Below are 15,735 nucleotides of genomic sequence, written 5' to 3'. Positions count from 1 at the left end.
GTAGAGAACTCCTCCTCCCTTCATGTCAGCCTCTTTGCTTTGCCTTCATCTTCTCATTGCACCAAACAAAGTCTCATCTGTCGGCGTGGCCTCGTTCAGTGCTGTCTTCTTCTCTCCGGGCAGTTGCGTCCTGCTCGGGTAGCAGCCTGTGCGGGCGCTGCGCCTCTGCTCGACATTGGGAGCAGGATGTGAGCGCGGCGCAGAGGCGCGTGCGGATCGGCTGAGTGAACAAGACGAACATGACGCAGTTGGCTGCTCCCTGCAAGGTGTTGCCAATCCCCTGTGGGATCAGACGAAAGAGGGGTTTCAGATGAGGGCATCATGATGGCTTATTCCAGAGAAATAAAAAGTCTTTATGAGTTTTGATGGCAAATGCTTGTTTTATCGGTCAATAAAACAACACATTTTCATTTATATCATCGTGTTCATAGTGCGTAAAAATGTTTTATGCACACTTACAGTGGCACTATCATGTAATAAAACAGTCCAAACATCATAAAGGCTTCATTTCATTTTCAAGCCATTTAAAAGGAAAATTTACAGTATTTTGAAAATGCTTTGTTACTTTTTAAAAAGGCAAAAAGAGAAAGAAGCGTAAACTCACGTGCAGCGTGACCAGCGCTGGGTTCTGTCTGACACTTGAGTCGGCTAGCAGCAGGATAAAGCGCACCGTGCTCCAAATGCGTAAGACGATGAAGATGATGGGGATGAGCGTGAGCTTCACATCAGCCATGGAGGAGAAGGAGTGGGCGGGAGGCCTGTTGGCCAAGATGGGACGGTACTCAGAGAGGGCTGCATGCTGCGTCAGAGCATCAAGAGTGAGACCATTAAAAGGAAATAAAGAAAGAGAGAAAATGTGTCATCAAGAACATCAGATAACTTTCACACTACTAGGCAGATATTTGAGGGAGATACAGAAACCCTTTCATTACACTATATCATTTTTGTTTTTTTTAAAAAACAACAAGCCAAACTGCAGAAACTAAGTACATCCCGCGATTCAGTAGCTTATAGAACCACCTTTAATAGAAGTTGAAGTAATCATTTTCTGTGTGACTTTATCAGTCTCTAATATCATTGTAGAGGGTTTTGGCCCAATCTTCTACACAATGGTGCTTCTGCTCAGTGAGGTTTGTGGGCATTTGTTCATGCACAGCTCTCTTAAGTAAGGTTGGAATCTAGACTTTGACTGGACCTTTGCAGCTGTTCTGTTGGAGATTTGCCTCTGTGCATGAACCTGTTTGGATCAAGCTTTAGCATCCGGACAGATGGCCTCAGATTTGACCCTAGAATACTTTTATACAGAGGAGTTCATGGTTCACTCGGTGACGTCAAGCTGCCAATATCCTGTGGCTGAAAAACAAGCCCAAATCATTACCCATGCACCACTGTGGTTGGTATAACTCGTTAGTGCTGATATGCTGTGTTTGGTTGCAATTGTGCATGTTTGGTGCAACTTTGCATTACTAAGCCGTGGTGCCATGTTCTTTTTTAGAGAAAACGCTTCCTCCTGTTAACCCTTCCTGACAAGCCATATTTGTTCAGTCTTTATTTAATTGTGCTGTCATGAACTTTAACGTTTAACATGTTAACTGAGGCCTGTAGAGTCTCTTGGGGTTTTTTTTGTTGCAGTTTCTCTGAGCATGCACGGTCTGACTTTGGGATGAATATTCTGGGACATTCATTCTTAGGAATACTGGCAGCTGTCATGAGGTGATCCACACCTGCACACTGACAAAACTTCTGCTTTCACAGAGGTGCACACACTTGATGAAGAACCATTATTCCAGTACATTTGATGAGGAATTCCTGGCTGCTACTTACCCTCCTAATTCTTTATGGACGCGGTAATCGTGTGATTAGATTCTCACGCCGTTTCTTCATTTTTGGCCAGTTTTTGTTAAATAACGACATGGAGCTGTATGTTATGCGTTGTTGTTCATCTGGGGTTTTGCTTACTTCATTTTAACCTGCTCAGGACCAGATGATTGTCTTAACATGTCCTGATATGTAAAACTGAACTTTCTTTTTCCCATGACTGAAAGTTTCTGTTAGGATAAAAGTGCAATATAACAAAGAATGATTTCATCCACAGTCTGACTACCTCTGTAGTGTGTTTCATAATAGTTAGCGTGTTAGGGATAAAGTTTCCTGTCATCCTCTAGGGGAAACAAATCAGTTCCTTTAATGCTCAACTGCTGAAAGTCTGAGTCACAGATACAGGAACTGGGATGTATTGATATTCTGTGCATACATTCCTATAGAAGATTTCAGGCTGTGATCAGTATGTTGTTTGGTTGAAATGATTTATGAGCCAGAATGTTTTAAACAAACTGTATTTCCACTTTATGCCCAGGTGATGATTTTAGCTTTCCAAGACTAAATGCAAATAATGACAGGCCAATACATTTTGGGTTTTTCCCCCTGAAGACAACAGTGTCTCTTTCACTCTCTGACTATGATATTAATCATAATGCAGAAGGCAAGAGGGGAAGTTTGAGATCAGCTTTTTAATGAATAAAGAAACTCGTTCATGATTCACTCTGTCGACCTGAAAACAGCTGATCACCAGCAGATTTCCAATAAAGGTCAAAGGTTCTGGCTGATTACAGATGAATGTAAATAACAGATCCACTGTGGATCGCTCGTACTGAGTACCGGAGTATTAAGAAGGATGATTTTAATGCTTGGCAGGAAAAAGAGTTGTGTATCTGCAGGTTTGTTGTGGTTCTTAATGTGTAAACAGATTTTTGAACGCAAAGTGACATATTCAAATAGTCACAAAGCTCTGTGTACACATGACTGATGAATGAGGTCCCTGGTGTCCTCCTCACCGCTATGTGGATGTGCCTCTTGATCAGGATGTAGAGGAAGGGGAGGGTGAGGTACGCCAAGAACTCCCAGATCTTTCCAGTCAGCAGCATCCACAGGACCCGGTCTTGAACGTTGATCCTGACCCAGCACCAGCCCACCGACACCTCTGACGCATCGTAACCAATCTTGTTGAGACTCACAGCTGCAATAGTGATGGCCAGAGGAATTCCCCAGCTGGAACACAAAACAAGGGTCCGGAGAGTAAACACAACAGCTCCGAAGGTCAGAGTCACATTTTTAAACTTTTCCACTGGAGGTTTTTATGTAAATGTTTGACGGGCATGACACCAACACTTGCAGCAAAGACATGTGACAGTGTGTGATAGTAATCTTGTGCTTAAGGCTTTTGTGTGTTACATGGTGCAAACTGCAGAGTCACGGCCAGTTCTGTTGTTGAAGAAGATAAAACCACGAAATGAATTCTGCATTGTTTGCAGCGCTCGTTAGTTTCCCGCCCCCCCATGAAGCACTTCTCCTCTTATAACACCACTTTAAAAGGTTACTAGATTTTCATTGCAGTATACACAGCAGCAGACCTTTATAAATACCAAAAAGACAGTGCGTGTGTCTTAGTGTATATAAGCCTCCATAAATGCCTCTGTTGTGTGATCTCCAGTTCATTGCAGTATCTGAGAACTCACAGAGAGATTGTTAGGATGACAACGGCAAACACTGCAGTGAGCCATACCCATGGGTGAAAATGTTCCCGTGTCCAAAAATAGATCAATTAAACGATGGTACATCACAGTGAGTCAACTCGCTAACAATCAGTGAGGACAAATCATTAACGTGCAGAAGGAAAGTGGACAACAAGGATTAAAATGTGTAAAATAAAAAAATAAAACACTACAAGGGGTCGTCACACTGGGAGGCTCCGCATGTTTGATTGCTGTTTTTACAGTGGAAACAGTGAACCACTAAAATAAACACATTTGTTTTAGCTGTTACATTTTTTACAAAATTGACATGTTAATAAAGAAATATATCTGAAGCACAAACATGAGTAATGAAATAACTGCTTGTCAATAAAGTGGACACACAGTACTGTGTAAAAATCTTGAGTCACCCCTCATTTTTTTGTATTTTACTTCAGAGGAGCCAGATTTTCTTGGAATTTTTAAAGTACTCTTGAGCAATAGGTCTCCAGGCTTTCTGAGCATCCTCCAAAATTTTTTATTTTTTTTTGGACATTGGCTGTTTTTTCACCCATTTTCAGTCCAGTCCGTGTACCTGACCATTTTCAGAGGAATGCGTTTTTTGTTGTTTTTTCACTTCTTAAGCTACTTAAAAATAACCTATGAGTCATTCAAGCACAAAAAAAGCACGTGACTCAAGGGATGAAAAAGTGTTGTGTCTACACATAACAGACAAGTTTGCAAAAAAACAAACAAACCCATTTTATATCTTATATATTTTATATCTTTAGGGATGAAAAATGTTTTTATTTCCCAGAGATTTATTAGTAGAAAACTTGACATGGTGCCCCCTTCCCCCTGACTCTTTGGGCTTGAATTGTAAAAAATGAATCTTTCTGGTAGCTCATTGCCCAGACTTTCCTGTAACTATAAAAATTCACCAAAAATGTCCTATTTTTTTTAATTTAGAATCCAAAAATGCATGCCCTCTCAGCATGGTGTGCAGTGTGTCCTTCAAAGAAAATGGGGAAACTGGATGAGTGGAGGACAAAAGAAGAAGTGGCAGGCCTAAAACCTATCTACAGCAGAAGGACAGTGTCTGAAGGTCACATCCTTAAAAACGGGCCTGAGAATGCATCTGGTCCTTCATTTGATTCCTCTACTCTTCACTGAAGCCTCACCAGAAATGGTCTCAATGGAGAGGTGACTGTTAAGAAGACATTTTTAAGGAAGGGAACAAAGTGAAAAAGCCAAAATACACAAGAACTGGAGTGAAAAATCAGTGGCAACATGTCTTATGGAGTGATGAATACAAATATGAAATGTTTGGCTCGTGTCATCTTCAGTATGTGTGGAGGAGGTCAGGAAAGAGTGTCTACACAACATTGAGGGTCAACAGTCATCTAGATCGGAGGCTGTATCATGGTTGGAGCTGCATTTCAGCCAGTGGCGTTGGAGATCTCGTTAAACTGATTAAATTATGAACACAGAAAAGTGCAGGCAGATTTTGATCTGTTATGCAATGCCGTCTGAAGAATGTGACTGGCCACAGCTTCGTTTTTCACAACAATAATCTCAAACACCACACCAGTCCAGTAAAAGCATACCTGGATAGAATAACACACAATGGTTCACTATCAATCATGGCTTCCCCAGAGCTGGACCTCAACATTATTAAAGCAGTGTGTGACCATCTAAAGGTGGCCAACATCCAGAGAGGAGCTTTGAATGTCCTTCAAGTAGCCTGGAGAACTATTCCTGAAGACTACTTAAAGAAATTACAAGAAAGCTGCCTAAGACAGCTCAGACTATGGTGAAGAATAAAGGCAGCCATACCTAATATTGACTGTCAAGCTTGTTAGAATTGTATAAGGAGTGGGAGTCCCCACCAAGCATCATTTGAAGGTGAGACCTCCTTTTCTAGCAAATGGTCACTATAGCACATGATGTGAAAAGAAGGCGAGATTAGCTGCTGATTTAAAATGACATAAAGCACCACAGGGAACTGTGCTGTCCCCTCTTCTCTTCACCCTGTACACCTCTGACTTCTGCTACAACTCTGAATTATGCCATATCCAGAAGTTTGCAGACGACACGGCCATCATGGGGTGTATCTGGGATGATCAGGAAGAGGAGTACAGAAGTCTGGTGAGGAACTTGGAGTCACACAAACCACCTGCAACTCAACACCTCAAAGACTAAGGAACTGGTTGTGGACTTTGGGAGGTCCAGAGCAGGTCCACTGCCGGTTCAGATAGAGGGAGAGGAGGTGGAGGTGGTCAACAAGTACAAGTACCTCGGGCTGTGGGTGGACAACAAACTGGACTGGTCATGCAACACAGAGCACCTGTATAAAAAAGGCCAAAGCAGACTTTACTTCCTCAGGAGGCTGAGCTCTTTTAACATCTGCAGGAAGCTCCTGAGGAAGTTTTACCAGTCGGTGGTTGCTGGAGTACTTTTCTATGCTGTGGTGTGCTGGGGGAGCAGCACAGCAAAGAGGGACTCATCCAGGCTGGAGAAACTGATCAGGAAGGCTGGCTCTGTGGTCGGCATGAAGCTGGACACTCTGGTGACAGTGGCAGAGGAAAGGACACTAAAAAAAATTGCTGGACATTATAGACAATGCTGGGCATCCTCTGCACACGACCATAAACAACCAGAGGAGTCTGTTCAGTGACAGGTTGCTTCTCCCAAAGACAAGAACCAACAGACTTAAAAACTCCTTTGTCCCACACGCCATCAGACTGTTTAACTCCTCTCTGGAGGGGAGAGGGAGGGGAGACAGGAGGACAAAGGAGGGGGGGACAACTAAGCTGTAGTGCCTTTTCACTGTGCAATACTTTTTGTTAATAACCAACGGTGCAATAGACTTCAATACTTGAAATGTGCAATTCCCTTGTATTCTTATTCCTATTTATTCTATTTATCCCTTTTGTATATTCTTTATTTATATGTGTCTCTGTATTTATATATGTGTATATATGGTATTCTGCTCACATTCTGTAACTTCTGTTGGTGCTGTGCTTTGGAAACCGAATTTCCCAGAGGAATCCACCCGAGGGATTAATAAAGTTCTGTCTTTATCTTATCTTATATCTGCATAGTACAGACTCAATTTGATTGATTTTAAGGAATTTTGATAAGAAAAAACAAAAAATGTTTTGTTCTACGGAAGAAAAGAGCAGGGTGGACATGTTGGGGATGTTTTTGACCATGAAACCAGAAAACAATGAATGTGAGGAAGAGGAAGAGTGGGATGAATGAAAAGCTTTGAAAATAAAATATTGTCTTTTTGGCTGTTATTGAACTCATTCATCCACAAATAAATCACCAGTTTCAGTAACAGAAATTCTGACAGTATGACTGAATGTTGTCAGTTATACATTTTAAGTTGGGGTGTTTTCTTTTTTCTGTTTTTGCTGGTAGTGAAAAAAAAAAGGCGAGGCACAGTTCAGACGGCGATCTATTGCAGGACAAACACACAGAGACACTCACTAATTCAGAATCACCAGTTAGCCTGACTTGTATGTTTGTGGATGGGAAGCTGGAGCACGCTGGCACGCAGAGAACATGCGTACTCCACACAGGACCCTCGCTCTGTGAGGCAGCAGTGCTAACCACAGCACAAACGTGTAAATGCCTTTTCAGTGAAGTATGTGGAAAATCCCCCATACCTAAATGGTGTTAACAAAATATCGCTTTGAAAGTATTTATTGTATCATTATCTCTTCTAAGTAAACATAAACTTTTTAAAAATACAAATGAGGCAAGGCTTTACAGCCCCCCCTGTAGATCGGCCCCTGAGTTAGGACAACTCTGTAGGCTTGAAGTGTACAAAATAAATGCTTTAAATGACAGAAAAAGTTCTGGTAGCTCATTGCTCAGACTGTCCTGTAATTATAAAGCTGGAAGTTTTTGTTAATTCACAAAAAAGTCCTATTTTATTCATTTAGAATCCAAAATGTGTGCCAGATTGGATTCTTTGTCTGACCATTTCTGACCCCCGGGGCCTTATGTTTGACACCCTTGGTGTAATGGATTTGTAGGGAGTCCCTTATTCAGTGTTCCTATCCAGAGAAACACACACGGAGGATCCAGGTTGTCCTGGTAACACCAGCTGGTGAGAAAACAAGTGAGCACGTGTCATGCATCAGCTGATTTATGAACACTCGTCACGTGAACTGATCCAATAACGCCATGGTTAATATTTGAAAACTCACTAGGTCCCACCGTGATGTCAGCACGTCACCCCGTTATGCGGTGTAACGTCAGGACGTAGCTTGGCAGTAGACTGGAGTTTTGCGCCAACTTTCAGAGTGTTACAAAATAAAGTAGATGCACGTTAAGTGAGCCAAAGCGGTTTGTGTTTGTGGTCTAATTCTCAGTTTAAAGGAGCCGTTTTGAATGTGCAGCTTTTAACAAGTCACTGTTCAAAATCTCAGAAAATATGACGTAAACTCAACTTTAGGGGGGGCAACTGCCGAAATCCCAAGATGCTTCAGGGCGCAGGTACCACCGGAGCAGGTTTAGTAAACAGATAACACTCCGCGGGTTGCTTACCTGACGAGGTGGAACACCAACACGAGGCTGTCAGCGACTCTTTGGTTGGCCCTCACGATGAACACGTACAGGTAAACGGCGATGGCCACGGTCCAGAAGAAGGAGCTGGTGTTGGCGAAAGTGGAAATCGCTCCCTGAGCGACGCACTCCGCCGAGTTTGTGCGGAAGACGCTCCACACTCCGAAGGCGTAGGAGACGGCGGAGAGCCAGTCAGACACCGAGAGGTAAACCAGCAGTTTCCTCGGAGTTGTCCTCAAATCCGACCAAATAATGTAGGTGAGGATAATCAGAGAGGAGCCCAGGAAAGATAGCGCGCACGAGAACAGCACGATCACCTGCTCGAACAGATACACCTCGGTCTGAGTCTGAGTCGCGTTTGCCATCGTGTAGCGCGATCAGGCACGAGCTGCAGTCGTCTCGCGGACACCGCAGTCTCTGTTTGTTTGTAAACACCTTTCTTTTCCCGGCCGAGCGCACTGGTTTTATTCTGGATGTTCCCAGGGGCTCTCCACATTATTTTCCCTTAAGGCCAGGCGACGGTTTAAAAACACTCCGTCCAGTCGAGCCACATGACTTGAAAAAAACAAAACAAAAAAAAATCTTCTACTGCTTTTAAGGGAGTCAAGCAAAACTTTTCACCCAGCTTAAAGCCCTCCTTCCCCGCCGCCCCCTCACCAACCGGAACCCAAAGCAGAAGTTAAGTCAGCTGGTAACCTGCAGGCACTCAAAGGGTCTATTTTTGAGTGTAATTGTCTCAGTTTGTGCTGTCCAGCTTTGACATAAAGTACCGCACACGGCACATGACAGCATGATGAAACCGCTTCCCCATTCCTGTCATGGTTTCGCATAAAAGGATTCGCTGCTCAGGTTAGAAAATGACGTCTGATTTTATTTTAATAACTATTTTGTACATGGAAAAAAAAAGATACACTTCACATAAATATAATCTGGCGCAAGTGCATTGAATAACAAGACGCATTCATTTTTATATAAATGTATGTAGAAGTTGATAAAAAGTGACTGAATTTTGGCTTCAGAAAGTGCAGTATTGCAAAGTAGGCAATCAAAACACATGAATAGGTGGTGGCACCAAAGCAGAAGTGTCATCAAAGAGCACAGAGGAACTGAATAAATAAAAGCGAAACAAAACATAATTTAAAAGTACATCAGCTGTGAACATGATGGGCAGCAGAAAATTGAAACATTGAAATGTTTTTATTTGAATTATTTGATGATCTTGTAAACTACAGGACATAGATTGCATCTAACAAATATTTTCATGGTTTCACTTCATTCTTCTTTGCAAGGTAAAAAAAAAAAAGCATTTAAAATTGTGTATCCAAAACCTCCCTGTATTAATCCTCAGGTATACAAAAAAGGGAAAAAGCTGCAAATGTGTGAAAGTGATTAAATCTGAAGCATGGGTTAAATGACTAGTTATTTAAAACACCCGATCATGAATATAAAAGCCTTCATGGGTGAATTTAAATGTAGACAAAGGACCAATTAATTTTTTAAAGAGTGAATTCACGGTAACCCATCCTGCAGTAAGAGTTGGAATCTCAGCTTTCTGGGGCAATAAGTTCATTTTTAAATAAAAGCATAATTTTGCCTGAAATTACATTTCTATTAGCGACGAGTTCACTGTGCACAGAAATAAAGGAGAAGCTAACAACTAACATCTGGCTTGCCTCCTGTCCCGAGTGCTGATGATTCTTTGGTGGCCTTGTGATTTGCAGTTTACCAAAGAAGTGTGATGTAAAACGGTTTAGAGCCCTCGGAGCGGTGACCTTGTGTCAGAGCAGGACTTTTACTGCTTCTGCATTACTGCAGCCCAGAAAAACCTGCAACCCCCTTGTTTTAGTGTTTGCAGCAGTGCAGCAGAACATTGGGGTTTTTTTTTCTTTGTCTTTTTTCCCTTGCAGACTGCAGCCAACTCGGCATCTGCATTATCGCCTGAATCACACCATCGACAGACAGTTTAAGACACTGTTTTGTATCGAGCATCAACAATAACGGTGAGAGATTCTGAGATAGAGTGGAGAAAAAATCAGAAGAACATCGTGTGTGTGTGTGTGTGTGTGTGTGTGTGTGTGTGTGTGTGTGTGTGTGTGTGAGAAAGCCTAAATTAATGTGCACCTGACTCATCTGCACACATTAGGTCGTCTTTGGTCACACAGAAATATTCTCATCATGCACTAAATAAAAAGTGTTCTTTTTTAAATGTAGTCCAAAGGGCCTTTCTGCAACACTTTTGCATTATTACAAAATTCTTGTGTTAAGTAAGGAAAGAGGAAAATATATAAATCAGTATTTATCTAACTTTATTTATAATGCTCCTTTTCTACAGCAGCAATATGTCACAAATAAAATATCAGGCACATAAATCAAGAATTAATCATATCCACTTTCTTTTTGTTTGTGCGTTACATCCAGAAATATCTATGGAGCAAATTAAATTAAGGGATCAAAAACATGCATTTGCAACTGAAAAAAGTCATAGTAAGCCAAGTTGTATTTTCTGAATGAAAGGGCTTTCGTTTTGTCTCAATGAAAAGGAAAAAAAAGGCAAAGGTTTCACAAATTGGCGCAGCAGCGTTTGATCAAAAGCATGCCGGGAGGTTTGCTTTCAGTCACAAGATGGCAGCAGAAGATCATGATAGTGCAACAGACAGTGTGGAAGTTTGACGCTTTGATCCATTTTCTAAATATTGCGGAGGCCGTGCGCTCGGTCGATCTCTCCTCAGTTAATTCTCTTAGGAGGGTCGAAAACTTACAGTGCCAGCTCCCAGTTTCCTCCCTCTCAGCTGTGATCCCGGGGCTTCTTATTGCGAAGAATTTCTGCGGCAGTATACTTGCTGATTGCTTCATTCTCACTCCTCACAACAACCAGCTAAGACACTGCCAGAGAAACACCCACAGCAGCCGCGTCCAACCACCCGACTCCGGGCTTGCTCTCCCCAGCAGGGTCCTGACTGGTCTTTGGTGCATGTGTCCACCTGCGAGCCTGGCACTGCTGACGCTTTCCATTCCCAGCTTCGTGGTGATGGTGTTGTTGGTGGTTGTTGGAAGGCAGTGGCCTCACACTGAAAGCCCCCCCCCCCCTCACCTCGAGGGTGGCGTGGTGCTCTGGCAGCTCTGTAAGAAAGCAGGAGGAAATGTTAGTAGTTGTTCATTAAGTGTATAAGTATAGAGGCCCTTTCTGCTCCCTGACTGAGATTTACACAACTACAACGCACAGACGAGCCCACGTTCCGCTTCATGAAGTGAACCCCCGAGCTTGTTTCCAAACTGATTTCTTGATCTCCTCCTAGCCGGTTTGTGCAGCATCACTTTAAGTGCACACAACTTTGGCAAACACAAACACCCCCGAACTAAGAATAGGCTTGCCATGACTCATGATTTTGCAACAAAAAAGCTCGGTTTGATTTAGCTCTCAACTATTTGTGTGGCTGCCAGCCTTGCTTCTGTTTTTTTTTTGGGGGGGGGGGGTTATGTCTTTTTTTTTTTTTGTTTGTTTGTTTGTTTAATGTAATTTTTTTTACCCTAGCTCCATACAGTGCTAGTCTGTGTTTGTGTACCTCAGGGACCACAGCTACAACGCTATCAGTTGCGTTTGCTCGCTGCAGTGCTATTTTGGGCTGGCTGACCGCTCCATACTGGATACTAGAGAACGGTAGGCACATGCTCTTAAACGAAGGAAGAGAAGACGTTCCGTAGAGGGAGGAACGTCTGGAAAACAAACAGTTTGAATTACATCAACTATCCGCTGTTATTGCTTCTGAATTCTGCAGCAAGGCTATTTGTGGCCCTCTGCGTCGGCTTCTGGTCTATCTTGTGACGTACTTTTTGGTTGTATAACTGGAAATTCCAGCGTTTTTATTTGTGGTTTAAGCATTTTGACCTTTTTGAAATTCTAAGAAAGCACTTTATGACGCTCTGAAGCTTCTTGCCTGAAACAAACACAAAATTTGTATTTGTCAGCGTCTGTCTTCACACACACACACACATGCACAACTGATGTCCACAGACAAACGCAGAGGTCGCACCTTGACCTGCTTTCACCAAGCAGCTGCATCCTTGTCCCTTTGTGCGTTCGCAGCGAGTTAGATGCCGCCTTCGCTGAGCACATGATGACAGGAATTCCTTCCTGTTCAGACCTTGAGGTAATCCTGATACAGGAACGAAGAATGGCAGGGAAAACAAAACCCTGCCTGCTAAATGAATGGCCGGCCGCCCCACCGCCTCTCACAGCAAACAGCAGCGAGCCTCGACTAACAAGCCTTTCCACAAATGCATTTAAAGCCTCAGGCACGGCTCACCTCTCCTCACAGATTTCCCTATTGTAATATTTCCGTAGTATTGTCCAAACCTGGGGAAAAAAACCCTTTTTTACAAATATTAGTCAGAGGTGTGGATGAATACTGCTCGAGCGGACTTAGTAAGGGATTTAACCGGATAAATAAATGCTGTTTTGTGGTTTAACCTGTTAAGTACATCTTAATTTAGCTGGAGGGGGATGTGTCCAGACGATGCAGCTAACACTAAATTTTTGTTATTATCACCACATCTGCACAAGCTAAATGAAAAGATAACAATAACGCTTTTCATCGAGTGTTTTCTTTTTTTAGCGTTTTGCTTATTGTGCGTTTTATCTTTGTTGTGGCAAATTAATTGCACTCGGTGTGCACAGGGAGGTGGAGGAAGTGCACAACACGAACAAAATTGCATCTCATTTTCACGTGTGCATTGTTAGTGATATCAGGTTTTTTCATACTTATTATTTCACACCACTCATATCGCAGTACGAGTTGTTTTCTAAATTAATCGACTGTCATCTAACAAAATAAAACCTTGACAGTAAAGATTTGGGGGGAAAAGTGTTTTGGTATTTTTTGGAAGATCAAAACAAAATCATTAATGTTTAATTATTATAAACAAATTAAAGTCTTTTAAAAAATATTTAAAGTTTTATTTTATATTCCCTTAAAAATACCCTTGTGAAACTAAACATTTTTATTGTCCTTTTTGATCCAATATGTATTTTCCTGTTGCTAAATTATGATTTTTATTTATTTATTTTTAATTTGAAAAGGAAAACCGTGAAAGCTAATGTAAATGAACAAGCCTGGTTTAAGATGTTAACGTGTCATCGATGGCTTGTAAGAGAGCATCATTTGGTCCTTTGTGGTGTAACTAAAAGCTTTAAATATCAGATTAAAATTGACTCGTAAAAACACACACACACAAAAACACAAGATTTGTATTAGTGTTAGACGTGTGTAATCTGGAGTGTCAAACGTAACATTGCACATGGTGCACATAGCGTTTGCCTCAGAATAGCTTTTGTTTAAATAACCGTGGGACTCTGTAGGTCTACAGTTTCTGACATATTCAGCCTCCAGGCAACAATTTTCCCCAGCAACACTTCACCAAAACACACACACACACACGTGTACAAACCCCAGGCTGGCCTATACTTCCTCATCATGGTGGATCCCTCTGCTGTCAGGCCTCACGATGTGTAATCCAAACGAGAGAGAAAAAAAATCACATTCACCCACTTTACCTCACTTCCCCGTTTCTCCTCATGTCACTGCTGCACATTTCTTGGTTGATCAACGCTTCCACAAACCTAATCATCTGATGGCAAACAGTGACATCAGTATGTACTGAAGGGCCGTGCTGCTGAGCAGTTTAACACATGCACAACACGCTCACATCGGCATACATGACATGCGAGCTTAGCCTCTCGTAGTCTTTTTTTTTTTTTACTTTTATTTTTAGAACAATTTTAAAGCATATTTGGGTTTGAGCTAAATGAATCTACACGCCAAACTGCAGTGTGTTAATAATTAAATAGAACGGAGTCTCACACTCAGCTTGCACTACCCCTGGTTGCCAGAGAGAGGGGAAAAAAAGAGTTTCCCCAGTAACTATCTTCCTGCTTGACCACACACAACTAAAATACACAGATCATAGCGTGTTGGACACTAAATGATTATCACCTGAGTTCTCGGGTGATTAATGTATTTGAGTTTTTACCGGCCTGCATGAGTTTTTACAGTAGGGTTTATCAGTGCTGTGTGATAATGTGTGCCAGCGTGGACAGACTGGCCTTCGTTTATCTGCTTCTCTGTGTACACTGTTCCTAATCTCATTTCGCTTCCTGACTGACATGCTGATGACACTTGTCTTCTGAGAACCAGGGCCGCTCGAATCGTCTGTCACACCGTCTAGTCGCAAACTCGAATCAGATCCCGCTAGATACAAATCACTTCTGAGAAACGAGGACCTGTTATAAAGCCTTTCGCTCTCGGCTCTCTTGGGGCTTTTCAGGAGGGGAAAGATGCGGCCTGCTGGGTCTCCTGTTGGAAAACTGGCTTTCATTATGAATACCAGAGAAAACAATAACAAAAACAGCTGCCCTTCTCCGTGAGGATCAAGACGAGATGATGAAAGGGTCACTCATCCTGCCACTGTGCAACTGGGTACTGTGTTTGGGTGTATCATAGCTTTCGCTAACCTTTTGTGTAGTCACCATGGGATTAAGCCAGCATCAAAACTCAAGCTTGGACGCTTCTACTACTTGCAGTGGCTTAAATTATCGTTTTCTAATTTAGATTTACAGGCTGATCTGAAGGCCTCAGCCTGGCATCATTTTAATTCCCCTGAACTAGTTGGTGTTTCTGAAAATTTCACTCAGTTTCAGCAGAAGTGCACAGGTCCTCAGAAGTGTTCAGCTGTAGCATTGTTGTGTATGTCAGAGGCATCTATTTACACACAGTTTGGACACTCACCAGTTAGCCAGGCAGCAGCAGAGGTCCACCATCCAGCGTGATCTCCAGCGGGTGCACTCAACGTGTTGGCATCAACAGGAGTCTGTTCACGGGCTCTCCCGATGTGTGGGTCACTTCACTCTGGAAAAACTGTTGACCACCAGCCTCTTGCCTCTCCTCCTGTGGCTGCCTCTCTCTCTCTCTCTGTCTGTTCAGTCAGGCAGTACAACAAGTCAAGGCATGTTCCAACACGCCACCAACAGCCGGGCTGGATGTATGAGCCTGCACAGGGGGAGGAGCAGAGGATCAGAGAGGGGGGAAACCCAGAAAAGACCCAGCATGACTCAGCCTGCTTCGGTCAGTTAGCATAGCTTTCAGTCTGAGCACTTTAACACATGAGTTAGTCTTCGAAGGTGCATTATGACTTATTCTGTGTGACATGCTTAAGTCATTTAAGTCAGAAGCAGAGATGAGGAGATGCTCTAATGGGTGACGACTGCTGAAAATGTGTTAGACAGAGGAGCGCTTTTTTAAAAAACTGCTCTGACTTCCTGGCCCACGTCTGGCTGCAGGCGGTGACTGCTTTGTCTTTTCACTTTCTGTGTCCTGCCGGTGGAAGCAGCTCAAAATGTCTCTGTCCCAACCTCCCAGTCTTTGTCAGCTGAAGCTGAATTTAGATTCAAGTAGATGAAATGTCTTTTACAGAGCTGTTGTTCACCCATGCTCTTATTAGCAGTTAGTCCTACTTAATCTTTAGCACAGAAGAACAAATAGTTTATAGCATACTAATAAAAGGTGCTGATTCATTAAATCTTCGTTGGGTTTTTTGTTTTGTTTTTTCCAGTAACTCAGCGGGTCACATCAATTACAGATGAAGTCCGTCGGCA

General features: G+C 42.5%; 1 protein-coding gene across 1 annotated transcript; it reads right to left on the bottom strand.

Moving 5' to 3' along the window:
• Positions 1-30: 30 nt before the first annotated feature.
• gpr157 (G protein-coupled receptor 157) lies at positions 31-8,599 on the bottom strand. The gene is made up of 4 exons (XM_085344971.1): positions 8,070-8,599; positions 2,835-3,048; positions 605-799; positions 31-280 (listed from the first exon to the last, which is right to left on the bottom strand). Exons 1-4 carry the CDS (start codon positions 8,450-8,452, stop codon positions 74-76), a joined length of 999 nt encoding a protein of 332 aa, XP_085201097.1. The 5' UTR covers positions 8,453-8,599; the 3' UTR covers positions 31-73.
• Between the last annotated feature and the right edge of the window lie 7,136 nt (positions 8,600-15,735).

This window comes from Diplotaxodon limnothrissa, linkage group LG20, assembly GCF_057381915.1.
Source record: "Diplotaxodon limnothrissa isolate DT_005_m linkage group LG20, D_limnothrissa_male_GT1.1, whole genome shotgun sequence".
NCBI lineage: Eukaryota > Metazoa > Chordata > Actinopteri > Cichliformes > Cichlidae > Diplotaxodon > Diplotaxodon limnothrissa.
This window is presented reverse-complemented; position numbering and strand designations above follow the sequence as displayed.